At 40.7% G+C, this 15,436-nt stretch overlaps 1 protein-coding gene across 1 annotated transcript in view; it reads left to right on the top strand.

Moving 5' to 3' along the window:
• The window catches only part of LOC144762757 (uncharacterized), a 408,845-nt gene that overhangs the window by 282,033 nt on the left and 111,376 nt on the right, over positions 1-15,436 (top strand). Inside the window, exon 2 of the mRNA XM_078648008.1 lies at positions 6,668-6,921. Coding sequence (XP_078504134.1) covers positions 6,668-6,921 — 254 coding nt within the window. The remainder of the gene's footprint in view (positions 1-6,667; positions 6,922-15,436) is intronic.

The raw sequence follows: 15,436 nt of genomic DNA, 5'->3' as shown, positions 1-15,436 counted from the left end.
GTCTTTGAGTTTGGCGGCATGGCTCCTGAGATAGTGCAATATGGCCATTTGAATCTACCTGAAGATTGCATGGACATACTGAAGGAGGCTACGCGACCTTCCACTAGGAATTCTTATGCTTACAGTGGAAGAGATTTTGCATCTGGTGCAAGTCCAAGATCTATGACCCAACGACGTGTAAGGAAGATGTCATCCTTCCGTATCTTCTAAATCTGGCGCGGTCTGGCCTTAATGTCCATTCCATTAAGGTTCATCTTGCTGCGCTGACTGCCTACAGGAAATGCCCTTCACAGACTTCCTTCTTTCAGATCCCTGTGATCAAAGATTTTTTGGAAGGCTTGGAGAAAGTGTTCCCTCCTGTCCGGCTTCCTTCGCCTTCATGGGAATTGAATGTGGTGCTGTCCAGATTGATGAAGGAGCCTTTTGAACCTATTCATAAGGCTTCGTTGCAGCACCTGTCCTGGAAGGCGGCGTTCCTCGTGGCCATTACATCGGCCCGCAGGGTGAGTGAAATTCAGGCGTTGTGTTGCCAAGAACCTTATACTGTATTTCATGCTGCTAAGGTTGTTATGCGTACTCACCCTAAATTTCTTCCAAAGGTTATATCTGATTTTCATGTTAACCAGACTATAAGTTTACCTACGTTTTTTCGGAATCCTTCCTCTCCAGCAGAAAGGTCCCCGCATTCCCTGGATGTTAGGAGGGTGTTGAAATTTTATCTGGATAAAACCAAGGATATTCGTAGGTCAGACCAATTGTTTATCAATTATGGATCAGTCAAGACGGGTCTTGCTACCTCTAAACAGTCCATCTCGATGTGGATTGTGTCCTGTATACAATTGTGTTACCAAAAGGCTAATAAGACCTTAGGGGGTAAACCTAAGGCTCATTCCACCAGGGGCAAAGCTGCCACGACTGCATTGCTCCTTAATGTTCCAATTGCAGAAATCTGCAAGGCGGCCACTTGGAAGTCGGTCCATACCTTTGCTAAGCATTACTGCCTGGACACTGATGCCAGGGCAGACGCTCAGGTTGGGCAGGCTTCGCTGCGAAATCTGTTCGCACAGTAGTGGCGTTATTTCTCTTTTCTCCACCGCCGCTTTGGTGTGGGGATGGGCTTGCCATTCTATTCACTAGATTATGACTATACCCAGAGATCCCCTACTACAGAAGGAGTAGTTTCTGTCCTGTAACTCCAGTTCTGTAGTAGGGGTATCTCTGGTATAGTCATAAGCGCCCGCCCTCCTCCCCGGTGGAGAGAGACATTCATGTAAGAAATGCTACAGGTCTGGCGTGTTACGCCTTCAAAAAGAGCTGAAAGTAAAAGGGACCTGCAGTGCATTCCGGGGATACTGTGAGACTTCTGGAAAGTTCTCTTAAAGGCACAGTATCCTGTTCTGAGCCACAAAATGGCAGCCTATGGGGCTTGTCTGTCCACTTCTTCCTCTTTATCATTCCAGAGGGTTTTGCTGTTAAAGGCAAGGTTTTTCACTTAGAAAACCCTGGACAGGCTGTGCTGTTTGTGGATTTTGGTGGAATTTCTAGTTGAAGTACTGGACAGTGTAGCCTGTGGATATAGGCTGCATTATCTGTCTTTAAATTCTCTCTTAAGTGTCGATGCAGTTCTGCATGTTTTGACAGCTTAAGAGATTATTTTTGATTGCTCCGGGGTCCACGCACATGGGCGGGACTATTCACTAGATTATGACTATAACAGAGATAGCCCTACTACAGAACTGGAGTTACAGGACAGAAACTACCCCTTAGTCCTCAATGTGAACACAATATCCCATAAAAGCAACCACCTTCTCCTTGCCTTCCACCACCTGGGTGACGGTATCTCCTAGAGCCTGAGCCCTGGCATCTGTGGTTAAAACAGTGCATCACTGTGTTTCAGAGTTTCATGATGTTGGTGCATTCACAATATATCTTTTGATCGGCTTAAATGCCTCACTACAAGTTGAAGCCTACTCAAATGTGATCCTTTTTTTTAAACAATACTTGCATGGGTTCCACTAGGTCAGAGAAAATCTTGACAAAAGGAATCATGCTCATCCTTGTTTTGAAGAGACAGTGTTTTCTTTATGGCCTCACATAGATCATACTTGGGATGTTTTCCTTCCTGAGATATCATGTGACCAAGATATGAAACTGACCTCACCCGTATCTCACATCTCTCTCTCTTAATGGTAAGACCTGCTTCCTTGAGTCTTTTTAACACTAGCCTTAGGGTAGGATGAAAGAAGTGACAGGCCACGTCCGTAATGGCGGTTACCAAAAGGTGCTAGACAGGACAAGGTAGTGAGTGCTCGTCCAGTGATAGCTCCAATATGGAACAAGGGCCCTCACACACCCCGAGGGGTGTCATGCTTCATCATAGTTATTTTAGACAAACAAGGGAACCCGATGAGTAACCAAGGACCCCGGGTATCAGTTATTTCTGAAAACAATGGTGGATAATACAAAGAACAAATAACATATAGACCTTAATGGGTACTATAGAGATTCAATGTCCAGCCGGGCAGAGAATTTTTAATATGCAATATCATTGAAAAAATTATTATACATAGGGAACAACACAAAATTATCCGGGACACAATCCTGCACCCGACCTGCTATCGCGCCACGGAACCATATGCGTATCGTCGCAGACGTCCATTGAGCCACCCGGAGCCATTTGCCGATCCTCGCACAAGCTCTGGTCCCCCCACGTTGGAAATACAACAGAAGTCGATGTCCTGCTATTCCCTACAGCATTGAAGTTGGTTTAATCAATTCAACACGTTAAACCAGTACTGTTTCCCGCTATATCCGCCCGCCGCCTCAAACCAAACCATCTGTTCCACAAGGCATTGTGCTAAGCACCAGGCACTCTAATTTCATAGTCCTGATGATGATCCCTGTATTTTAGAGCTCGGGATCGAAACATCGTCGACAAATGAATCAGTACCACTGTTTTATGATTTGTATGGAAAATGTGGTTACTGTTGTTGGTCAGCTTGCTTGACTCTTCGATTATATCAAGCGACCATAGCTCTATTGTTGCCTGAAACCCTTTTATGTTTTTCGTTCCTATGTTTGTGTATTCTTCCTCCCAGGTCGGGTGCAGGATTGTGTCCCGGATCATTTTGTGTTGTTCCCTATGTATAATCATTTTTTCAATTATATTGCATATTAAAAATTCTCGGTCCGGCTGGACATTGAATCTCTATAGTACCCATTAAGGTCTATATGTTATTTGTTCTTTGTGTTATCCACCTAAGGACCATTGTTTTAAAAAATATATGCTTCATCATAGGGCAGCTCCTTGTTGGGCCGGCGCCGCAATGCCCAACGGGCCCCGCAGGGGGGCGTTTTGCCGGAGGTCTTCTCTGTTTGCCGTCGTGAAGCTAAATGATGTTATGTGAGGGTGCCTATGTGGAGTGAGTAGAAGTGGGGTTGTGTATGTGAGGCTTAAAATGGCTTCTGGATTCTCCAAAAACAGTTTATTTGAGTAGTACATGGGCCATGAGTAAAACAGACTAAAGAGTATGTCATCTTGGAAGCACATGACAATCATCTGCATTATGCATGGAAAGGCAACAGAGGTCAACCCGAGTGGCATACAACAGAACTGATATGCCCCAAAGGGCTTAATAAAAGATGTGAGGGCTTGTAGTCAGGGTGCAGTACAGCCTGGGACAATGCTGAGAATAGACCCAGCACAGATAAGTAACTAGCTTACCCAGTTGCACTCAACATTTCACTAATCCTTGGAAATGTGTGGTGGTCCACACAAATGTGAGCATTGAGATGTGTATTAACTACACATACCCTTGCATCTTTACCTTCTGCCTTGGATGCAGTGGTGCTAAATGGGCGGAACTGTTGATTGATTTAATCACAACCACAATTCATCTAAGTCTTTTTGAGGGGTTCTTTAATTAAATATGGGATTGGTTGCATCTTGAGTTCCATGGGTACAGGACCCACTTAAGCCTAATTTTGTACTGGAATTCCTACAAGAGTTCCTTCCGATTTATCAGAAACAAATTCTGGATAGCTCCCGGCAAACCTCATCAGAGAGGGAGCTATCTACCATAACAACAGGATCCGCTACATTGGTGTTCAAAATAAGTCCCTGTTCCTTCTATTATCGCCATTCTAGTAGGTTCAAACTCCTTTTTGCTGGGTGTACTTTCCTACAACAGATCTGCCCTTGAAGGATATTTCCATTCTGCCCATACCTAACAGTGAGGTATTGTTTGAACTACAGCCACCAGGATTAATGTCTCGGACTTCTAGCACATAGTTATCTTTCCCATACTTCACACAGAACAGTTTGCTGTCATGATGGTAAAGAAGAATCTGCATTACATTTATACTCTGCACATCTAATAAAATAGTAAAATCTAATAAAATCTTACCTGAAGGTAGTTTAACATTAAAATTGTCTGCCTCAATTTTAAAGCCAGAGCTCTTGGAATTCTCTAGTAAAATTTTCCACAGTATTAACAATCTTGTTGTTGAACTCTTTAAACTCTAACAAAATGTTCTCTTTTGCCACACTTTCTACACATTGCTACTCTAGCAAGACAAGTGGGATTGTTAGCATTCATGCATGAGAAGCACTTGGCTTAAATTGCCTCCTAGGGCTGCTTCAGTGTAGAGTTACTATTAAGGTTTCCCTTACTCAAATCTTCTGGTCCTTTTGCCATAAACACTTGTTTAACAGAGGTTTCCATTTCATTTGACTCAGTCCTCTGTATGTTCTATTGCATATGCAATATAAATGGCAATATCAATGGCATTTTTTAGATTAGGATTGTAAACTAACAACTTCTCTTGTATGCTTGGGTTGTTGGTGCAATGTGAGTCTCAAAACAAAGAGTCGCAAAGCCTGCCAAACCCACTTGTAATAGACAATTCACCTAGGGCTGTTATATAATTATCCACTTTTTAATTTTTATCTTCGACCCAATTAAAACAACTGTGCCTTTTTTTAAGACAACATTGTTTTTGTCTCGGTTGTGGAGTAGGACATGTTGGTTCCTGAGAGGATAAACATTCCATATTGCTATTAAATAAGACTAAAGCAGTCTGATCCAAGCCTTTCAATTCAACACTGGATCTCCAGCTTCATAAGAATGATGGTGGCTGTGACAACTTTGCCGCTGCCATTATTAGTGAAAAATACAGTATGTTACTACAGAAAGAACTGGTAACTGGACTACAGAGTTCAGTTCAGCAAATATATAGTAAGAGATGGCCATCAAAAGTAGCTGATGCCTCACAATTTTTGAAGAGAAAAAAACACACTGAAAGCAGAGATCATCAGCCTCAGCCTAGACTTGGAGAGCCTCTATAGCGTTTCAGCACTTCCCTGCCTGCTGTGAAGAGGCGGTAATGGCAGGCTAGAAACACCCAGTGGCTATCGCAAGAGAATTCAGACACCTCCTTTCAGGACCCCCATGCTGAGTAACAAGTGTGCAACTTAATGTGTAATGGATTTCCCCTAGGCAAAGTCATTTGTCCCAACAGGGGCTTAAGAAAGCAGATTCAAGGCCTGCGTGCGGAGGGGCTCAACTCCTGACAAAAACACACACATTCCAGTTTAGATGGCAATACAAGCCCAATTCATCAATAGATCGGTGCTCAACTACCTTGACTAATTTACCTTTGACTGTATAGGGTATATCATTTTAATCAAACTTGACTCAGTAATTGAAACCTAGGGGCATATTTACAAGAAACTTGCGGACCGTGGTGTTACCTCAAAAGTCAACAGTGTCAAAATCAGGGATGTACCATATTTACAAGAATGTGGCACACCTCTGCGTTACCCCTAGTGATGGCGCTTAAAAAGCTGCCTAGTGCCAGTGCAGGCACCTTAGCTTCATATAGCTCCATTTTTTCAGGGTCCCTGTGGTGCAGGAGCAATTGTTTATTTGCAGGAAGGGACACCTTCCCTCACATAAAAAATCTTTACAGACGCTTTGCTCTATCTATGTGTGCTGCTGTGGAAAGATCAAAATATGAGGAGAAACAAAACACTTCTCCTCGTATCGCCTGCTTAAGACCAGGTATTCCCTGGCGGTATTTTTGGCACTGCCCCCTACCTTGTAAATATGGGGCAGCGTTAAAAAAGCAATGGGTGTTGCAGCGGAACGCCCACTGTAACACCCATTGCACGCCCCTTTCACGCTAAGTGCTGCGTGAATAGGGGTATTATTTACAAGGTGGCGCAAAGCCACATCAAGTGGCTTAACGCCACCTTGTAAATAAGGCGAAGGAGTTAACACCACTAGAACATCAGAAAAAGTGATATTCTGGTGGTGTTAACTCTTTGTAAATATGCCCATAGCATTTTAGTCCCGTGTCTGTTATGTATATCATTCCATGTGTATAGATATACGGTATAAATTCTATAGAACTCAAGTATCTGCGCTATTTAATGTATGCAGAATTTATTATTTGGCAGTCACACAATTATTGCTTAACATCAGATTACTACTTATGCCTACCCCTTTTGCGATCCTCTCATATTTTTTGCTTATAGTTACACAATATGTGAAGTGGGGGAGCATGTTCTATCTTGCAATGTTTTTTTTCTCTGTGTGTTAATATCTCTTTTTAATTTGTCTTTTAGCCTCAGTTAATCTCAACTTTGTTGTAAATTCTGTTTCAGTGACGAACCCTACACATACATTAAACAGCCTGGAACAGGAACCTGCAGGAGCAGCTGGGGGTTCTGTAGCAGCAGTTCATAAAATACCATCAACTACACCCACAGATGTCCTGCATGACGATAATCATTTCTACACCACAGACCAAGGATCCTCTGTTACTCACACCACGTCAGATCTAGAGGGTCAGAATGTGCACCACAAGATGGTGGAAGCTGTTGATTCACAAACGCCCCCCATCACAGCGCAGAACCTGGTACAGTATATTGTAATCTATTTGGCAAGCAACAAAGAGGACCTCACAATACTTTTAAGAACAGAACACACGTCACAGTTATTAGCCAATCACTTTAATTAATCGCTGAAATGATTTGCTTATTGTGCTGTTGGTTCATGAATAACACTAATCAAATTCTTGTTCATATGATTGCACCTTTTTTCTAATAATGTCAATTTTAAAGCACTTCTGGCAGACTGGGCATTGTGTAAACCCCTAAAGATTCTGATGGTCCTCAACTGGACCTAACCAACAAATTTCAATGCAAATTGCACTGAAAATAGTAAAGGACATTAGTCTTACAATATGAATAGATTAAAATGAAACCTTGCAGGATTATTAAAGGTTTAACTAATTACAGAAGGGAAATAAATGGTTAGAATCAGACAGTTCGCCAAGTAAATCAATTAATTGCATTAAGCCAAGAATAAAATGCATAAAATAAAATAGAAAACAAAATATAGTTCAGCGCAATTTAAATAATGGCCTGATCTAGATCTTACTAAAACAAGCAATGTCCCTATTATTTGAATTCCAACGAGAGAAAGCTCTCACCGCTGACCAAATGTCTATATCTATGTTTCTCTTAGTTCTGAACAGTATTGTAGCCTGATTTCTAAGTGAGAACCAATTTAAACAATGACACAGAGAGAGTACTAGAAAATATCTCATCACAATTTATTCACCATAAACGATATTAGAAAACATACAATTGTAAGCTATTTCTAGCCTCAATAAATACTGTAATATTCCTCCTTAATCAAGGTTACAATCTAAAATATTTGTGTCACTTTGAACAATTAAAAACATTTGTTAAAAAACAGTCGATGCTGCGTTTCGGTGGTTTCTTGATGATGGTACCTTCTTTAGGACAAACAGAAGTTTTTTTATGTAAAGATCTGCATGGTAAAAGAATACTTAATTTTAGATAACATAATTCTAAAGTAATTACTCGTTTTAGCAGTTCGATTTTCACTAGTAACTCGTTTTTTTAGAAAGAACATAAAGGCCTAATTCAAGCGTTATTTTCAGGCAGGCTTTTCAACAGTATTGACTATTTTAACCATATTACATTTTCTAACTCACATCTCATTTCCTTGACACTTGGTCCCCCTTTATCCCATTAAATAAACCTTTGTGATGTTTAATTTATATCACAGTTCTAATGCGAAAGAACTATTAAAGTTCATTTCTATTATTCTGTACTCTTTTCTCATGTTAGGTACTCTACTGATAATATGCTATTGTTCCCTAGTTGGTTAAACATATTTAGTTAAGACCTTCCATTTGATATAGGTACATCAAGCAACCAGGTTGCTACATTCGTTCTCTTGGCTTTATTCTCTATTAAGCCCATATAACTGGATAGCTAGGTTAGTACCCTTAACTTTGCTCCACTTTTGACGAGATTCTGTATATATAAACACTTTTTGTAATACCTTATTTCTATTGGTGTTGGTTTTGATGTTCTGATGTCATCAAATACGGGGATTTATGTCCACCCAAAGGCCACATTATATTAGCCTGTTAGTGATAGAGCGTAGGATACCTCATTATGTCATGGTCTCTTAATTATAGTGAAGCATATTCTATAGTATTTAAGCCATAAATTAATACCTTTTGGAGCTAAATTAATCCACAGTTTTGTGTCCGTTAGAACCACCATACGATTACAGTGGAGTAGTCACAGGGAGTGGTTACTTTCAGAAATGTTGCCAGTACTCATTTTCTGAAGGCAGGAACAAACACATACAGAGGATACAGAGTTATTTCTCTTTTTATATTTTTCTCCGTTAGTGATATTGTTCTACTTACATAGTCTATTAATGCTTACCCGTATTTAAAGACCGTGAAGGTGATTTGTTGTATTTAAACAATCGCATTGATTATTGGAAAACCTCACAAGAGCGCTTTTCAATTGGCGACTTAGTGTTCGCGGTCTTTGGATATTTGCATGTGCCCACTCAATAAAAAATCTGCAAATGCATGAATATACCCATTCAGTGTTATTCCTTTCCTACATTATTCGCGTTCATGGAATTTAAGGCTTTGAATATTTAAGTTTTTACATAAGGTGCTCTCCTTCGTTGAGATATCTCTAAAGGACTTACTTCTTCCCTCGTACTAAGCTTAGGTTAGGTACATCAGGGTAGACGTATTTTAAAAGCACCAGTTGAGTACTTTTAGCCTCTGTTATTTATGTATGTATTTATCTATGGTCTAGGCACCATACAATGCTCTTATAGTATTATTTTATTCTACTCTTTTTACTGTATGCATTATATTTTGCAACCAGTTTTATGATTGTAGGAGTTCATTTCTTATGCTTGAGAAAGAAGACTGTTCAATAAATCCTTTTATTGAAAAAGCCAGTCTCTCTATTTCTCTGCACCACTGGTGAAACGAAGCATGCACGATTGGCTGAGTGAAATATCTATCTATTGTTTCCACGACTCTGAAGATCAGTTTTATCTTGGGGAAACAAAGTTGTCATGTTTATGCGGTTGTCAGAAACTAAATCCCTTCTGGTGAACTCGAGAAAGTTTCTAGTGACCTCCGAGCTAGCTGGCACTCACAATTAAGTCTAATATATTTCGATAGAGACCTAGTCGTCATAAGTCCTACGTCACATCTATAGGATATATTATTCCAATGCGCAGAGCCTATTGGGAATATAGGAACTACACTACAAAGTCGTCAATTGAAAAGCGCTGTTGTGAGGTCTTCCAATAATCAAAGCAATCGTTTATATACAACGAATCACCTTCCCGGTCTTTAAATACGGGTAAGCATTAATAGACTATGCAGGAAGAACAATATCACTAACGGAGAAAAATATAAAAAGAGAAATAACTCTGTATCCTCTGTATGTGTTTGTTCCTGCCTTCAGAAAATGAGTACTGGCAATATTTCTGAAAGTACTACACCCTGTGACTACTTCAAATACTGTAATCGTTTGGTGGTTCTAACGGACACAAAACTGTGGATTAATTTAGATTCAAAAGGTATTAATTTATTGCTTAAATACTATAAAATATGCTCTGCTATAATTAGGAGGCCATGAAAAATGGAAGTATACTACGCTCTATCACTAACAGGCTATTATACTTTGGCCTTTGGGTGGCCTAAATCCTCGTATTTGATGACATCAGAACATCAAAACCAACACCAATAGAAATAAGGTATTACAAAAAGTTTTTATATATACAGAATCTCATCAAAAGTGGAGCAAAGTTAAGGGTACTAACCTAGCTATCCAGTTATATGGGCTTAATAGAGAATAAAGCCAAGAGAACGAACATAGCAACCTAGTTGCGTAATGTAACTATATCAAATGGAAGGTCTTAACTAAATATGTTTAACCAACTAGGGAACAATAGCATATTATCAGTTGAGTACCTAACATGAGAAAAGAGTACCGAATAATAGAAATGAACTTTAATAGTTATTTCGCATTAGAACTGTGATATAGATTAAACATCATAAAGGTTTATTTAATGGGATAAAGGGGGACCAAGTGTCAAAGAAATGAGATGTGAGTTAGAAATGTAATATGGTTAAAATAGTCAATACTGAACAGCCTGTCTGAAAATAACGCTTGAATTAGGTCTTTATGTTTTTCTTAAAATACGAGTTACTAGTGAAAATCGAACTGCTAAAACGAGTAATTACTTTAGAAGTATGTTATCTAAAATTAAGTATTCTTTTTCCATGCAGATCTTTACACAAAAAACTTTTGTTAGTCCGGAAGAAGGTACCATCATCAAAAAAACACCGAAACGCTGCGTCAACTGTTTTATAAGAAATGTTTTTAATTGTCCCAAGTGACACAAATATTTTAGATTGTACCCTTGATTAAGGAGGAATATTACAATATTTATTGAGGCTAGAAATAGCTTACAATTGTATGTTTTTAATATCGTTTATGGTGAATACATTGTGATGAGATATTTTCTAGTACTCTCTTGTCATTGTCAAATAAATTCTCACTTCGAGATCAGGCTATAATACGAATCAGAACTAAGAAAAACATTGATATAGACACTTGGTCCCCGGTGAGAGCTTTCTCTCATTGGGACTCAAATAATAGGGACATTGCTTGTTTTAGTACCATGTTTACACCGTCCCATTGCTCTGCATTGGGGTAACTCCCTTTGTTTTGTCTGATCTAGATCTTGGCAGATGGGTTACTCCGTCACCACGGTTGTGGATATTCCATCCGCCGAAATATGAATTCCATATGATATAATGTAACCGGTCCGCTAATTTCTAAGGGCCATATGTAGGAAGCCAAATTGCGATCGCGAATGCTGAAATTCGCAGAATTTCAGCGTTTGTGATCGCAATTTGGGCAGTGTGCTATGTAGCAGACAAACCCACTCGCAAAAAAAGGAATCACAAAATTTGCGATTCCTTATTTTGCAAATGCATTTTAGGAATGCCAAATTGCAATTCCTTAAATGTAATGTAGGAAGCACCCAAGTTGTGCGATTTTGGCTTAAGGAATCGCAAATTACCACCAACTTCAGATTGATGGTAATTTGCGATTTCTTAGAAAAATGCATTTTTCAAAGTGCTATGTGGTGCACATCCATGCCCTTAGCGCATGTATGGGCGCCACATGTGCACACATGCTTATTTCTGGGGTGCAACAGGGTGTCCTATCGACACCCTTGCAACTTTGAAATTGCATTCTCAATTTGTGATTCTCTAATTGGGAATCGCAAATTGAGAATGTCTTCCCATTCATTCTTATGGGCCTTCTAGCCCATAAGAATGAATGGGAAGGTATTCCTTATTTGCGAATCTCAATTTGCGATTCGCAAATAAGGAATATGTAGGATTCGCAAAATATTTAGCAAATCCTACCTACATTGCGTTTTGCGATTCTCTAATTGCGATTCACTAAAAATCGCAATTTGAGAATCGCAAAAAACGTTTTACCTACATGTGGCCCTAAATCAGGCCCCAAGTCATAAATCAGAGGTCTAACCGACATAGTGTTGCCTCCTAAGGGGAGAGTGAACCCAACAGCCTCAAGAATGTGCTGCTTTTAAAATGCAAAATACAGTAAAAACCATACATGAATACAATTGTACAAGATTAACACAAATGGAGGGCCAAGAGAGATTTAGAGACCAGTGGGTAATTCACTTCCAACTAGTAAATCATTCACACAATAAAATACCAGGGTCTGACACAGAGTAAATAAGAAACCTAGATATTCAAGAAGTATTCTCTTTTGAGGACAAAATCACTCAAACACCAGCGCATGCTTCATCATAGGGATTCTCCTCACACCATGACTGCAAATCACGGTGCAGGCTGCAACTCGTTCTCTATTCAGGAGGAGTTGTTTGAAGGTCTTAATCTATGGTAGAAAAGCCTATGGAGACATCAGGATAGTGAGACTAGCAGAGCGTGCAAAATATGAATAAAATGTGAAAACTGTGATTAAAACTAACTAGAGCTGGGGGGGCATGGCCAGCAAGAGGGCCTACCGGGTGTGCTGAATCGGAGTGCCCTGCGCACCTGAATTATCCTCAGGTGCCCTCTCATCTTCCAGTGCCCGAGACCCCCAAAATGTCTCTGATTTAGTGACAGATTCACCTGGGCAGACGATAAGGCCATTGTGTTTTTGTGTCTAGAGGCAGGGAATCCGACTGAAGCACTGCTGCTGTGAAGAGCAGAGTGAGTGGCCTGAAAGGCCCAGACTGCCGCAGGGAAAAAGACCTGCTCCCTCCTCCGGTCTTGGCCGTGACGGAGGATTCTCGACAGCTGTTCAGAGAGTGGGGGTACAGAGACGGTAGTCGGTCCCGGCCGTTCGACCGCCAGGGGGTAGGGGCTCGCAGCGGAAGTACAGCTCACCTGCCCCCCGCAGTGCTCCGAGGTGCAGCCTGGCTCGAACGGCCCCTCTCATTGAGCTAGAAGCCGCAATCGGCCACAGCGAATGGAAGTTCCTCCTGTCCCCTTCCTCATTGCTCTCTTCCCTCCCCAGAGAGTGCTCACCTGGTGATGGCAGTGGCAGCCTTGCGGTCTGCACCCTTCCCTGGTGCACCTCCTAGGCCGTCGGAGGCCTGCCCATAGAAGATGCTCCACCTCCCTTGCTGTATTCCAATAGAGCCTGGTGCTCGGCACTGCCTCGCTTGAAGAGCGCAAGTAGATTGTTGTCCTTCCCCTCTGGAGTTGGACTTTATGTCTGATCGTGCCAATACACTGGATAGCTAGATGCACCCCTGAAAATACCATGGCCCTGCGGCCCAATCCAGGAGGCCCCCCCTCTTGATCTTGACATTCCTGGAGCCTGAACACATCAGAGGAAGAAGGGGGGCGCATTAAGTCCTATGCCGAACTGTGACCTCCTTCCCCCCTGATGAGTGGTGGGCAGCTGTGGATACTTCTGGCTGTCAGTCAGAATATAATCCCCTTTGGGTGACTTAAATCATCATATGCAAAACAACCAACCAAATAAACATATCACCAGAACATAACACCACCACCATCAAAGGGCCAAGTGCTTAAAAATAATCAAACATATGGTCACACATAAATAATATTTTATACAATATTAAAAACATTCCATCATAATAAAAACATGATACAATACATGAAACACAAAACATCAAGTAATTCAGTGCAATGTTGGCAGAACCTGCAAGAAAGTTTTTCTTGTCAAAAAAAGGCCAAATCATCGGACAAAGATCATTTGTCTAAAAAGTCATTCTCTGAGCAATAAATTTGTTATTTACGGCTAATGTCCTCACATTCTCAATGTGCCTCTTTAAATGAGCATCAACACATTTCGGTGGCTTCTAATGTTTGACCGCCACCTTCTTCAGGACAAGAGACGATATCTCCCAAATCTAAATATGAATCTGTGTACAACCATAAGAACAAAAATTGAGAAAACACTTAGCCCTTGGTATGTGCGACTTCAACAATGTTTATGTACTGGTTATACCCAAGACCATTCACACACTCTATCACACAAATGATATCCTCCAACAATCATATACATGCCTCTTCTTAAATTAAGTTGCAGGAATAACCTTGCAATCAAGATAGAAGATTTAGGTATCATCTCCCAATCCTCATAGTCACTATTCATCTCCATACATTCTAAGATGGTCACACTCAGAATAACATCTTGGACTCGTTATAGGATCCAACATGTATGTACCTTTTCTATTATCCTAGTATCCTGCACTGTCGTGGGCAGGTATGGCCATCCATAAAAAACTCGGGGGTATAAGCACACTCCCCTCTGAGTTGGACAAAGAAGGTGCCTAAAGAATATACTGTGTTTTGAATAGAAATACCATGTCAAAATACGTTAGCAAACCATTTCTTAGAGTCAACGAAAAAACATTACTTCCAGCTTCTATGATTTCAGCACCCAATGTATATAAAAAAAGAGGACCCTAAGCTGGATGGAAAAGAGAGAACACAGGTTTTTCCTTTAGCCTTTCACTCCAATTTAATGAATCATACACTACTATTATTTATAAATATTGTCCTAGTTACCTTTCAAAGGGGATTTCTCAAAATGTTGTGTGGGGCCTCTTCTCTTCTCTTCTCTTTTCTTTCTCTATTATCAGGTATGGACACTCCTTATCTAGTCTTCCATAGACCTCGCACAGATATTTTTAAAACTTCATTCTTCGATCTGAAATATTAGATCAGCATCTAAATTTGAGTATAGAAATGATCGATAGTCCTACATTCATCAATTTCCTTAGTGCACAGTCTCCTTTTGCCTAACCCAGATATGTGTAAATATATAGGATGGGTCGCTAGTGTGAGTGGTGTTATTTTTTTACATTAAAGGTTTTACTAGCCGGAAATTTACCCGATTTTAACTGAGCAGACATGGGATGTCATATCTCTACATTATATACACTGCTTACTGTGCGTTGTTATGTCTCTAAACTAACGCTAGTACACACAATGCCCAACTTAAGTGTCACTATCAAGGGATGTCATACCACTGGGCTCCCATGGAGCCAAAATTGTCTGCTCAATAGTCAATCGAGGTACACCTCGTAATGTGAGGTCTTATGTTCCCCATCTGTCACCCACAGATATCGCGTCTGTATTTAGCCCAAATACGTCCTAGTTAGTTAAACCCAAACTTTTTTGTAAGTCCTGAGTACCCCCATGGTGCCTGATGTATGGTGATACACAAACAAATGATGGATGGAATGCTGAATCATACATTCACCCACAGTCAAGAGATCTGGGTTAAATCTATCGTTCTTTTGCTCACTATGCCACCCCAGTTTAGACCCAGCCATATGCAAATCAGTCTTGACTATGCGCCTCATGGGAACAGTCCAGACCAAACTGCCAAGCAGGTCCTCCCTGGACTTGAAACAAGCATCCTGGGACCGGTATCTGGGTATTACCCTTCATCAGCCAGGCTAGTTTGAATCCAGTGGCACAGTGAGCAAGGGACCCACGTCTGGGCATACCAGTCAGGCCTCTAACGCATGAA

This window comes from Lissotriton helveticus, chromosome 6 (assembly GCF_964261635.1).
Source record: "Lissotriton helveticus chromosome 6, aLisHel1.1, whole genome shotgun sequence".
In the NCBI taxonomy this organism is placed as follows: Eukaryota; Metazoa; Chordata; class Amphibia; order Caudata; family Salamandridae; genus Lissotriton; species Lissotriton helveticus.
The sequence above is the reverse complement of the archived record's forward strand: the minus strand, read 5'-3'. Positions and strand labels throughout refer to the sequence as shown.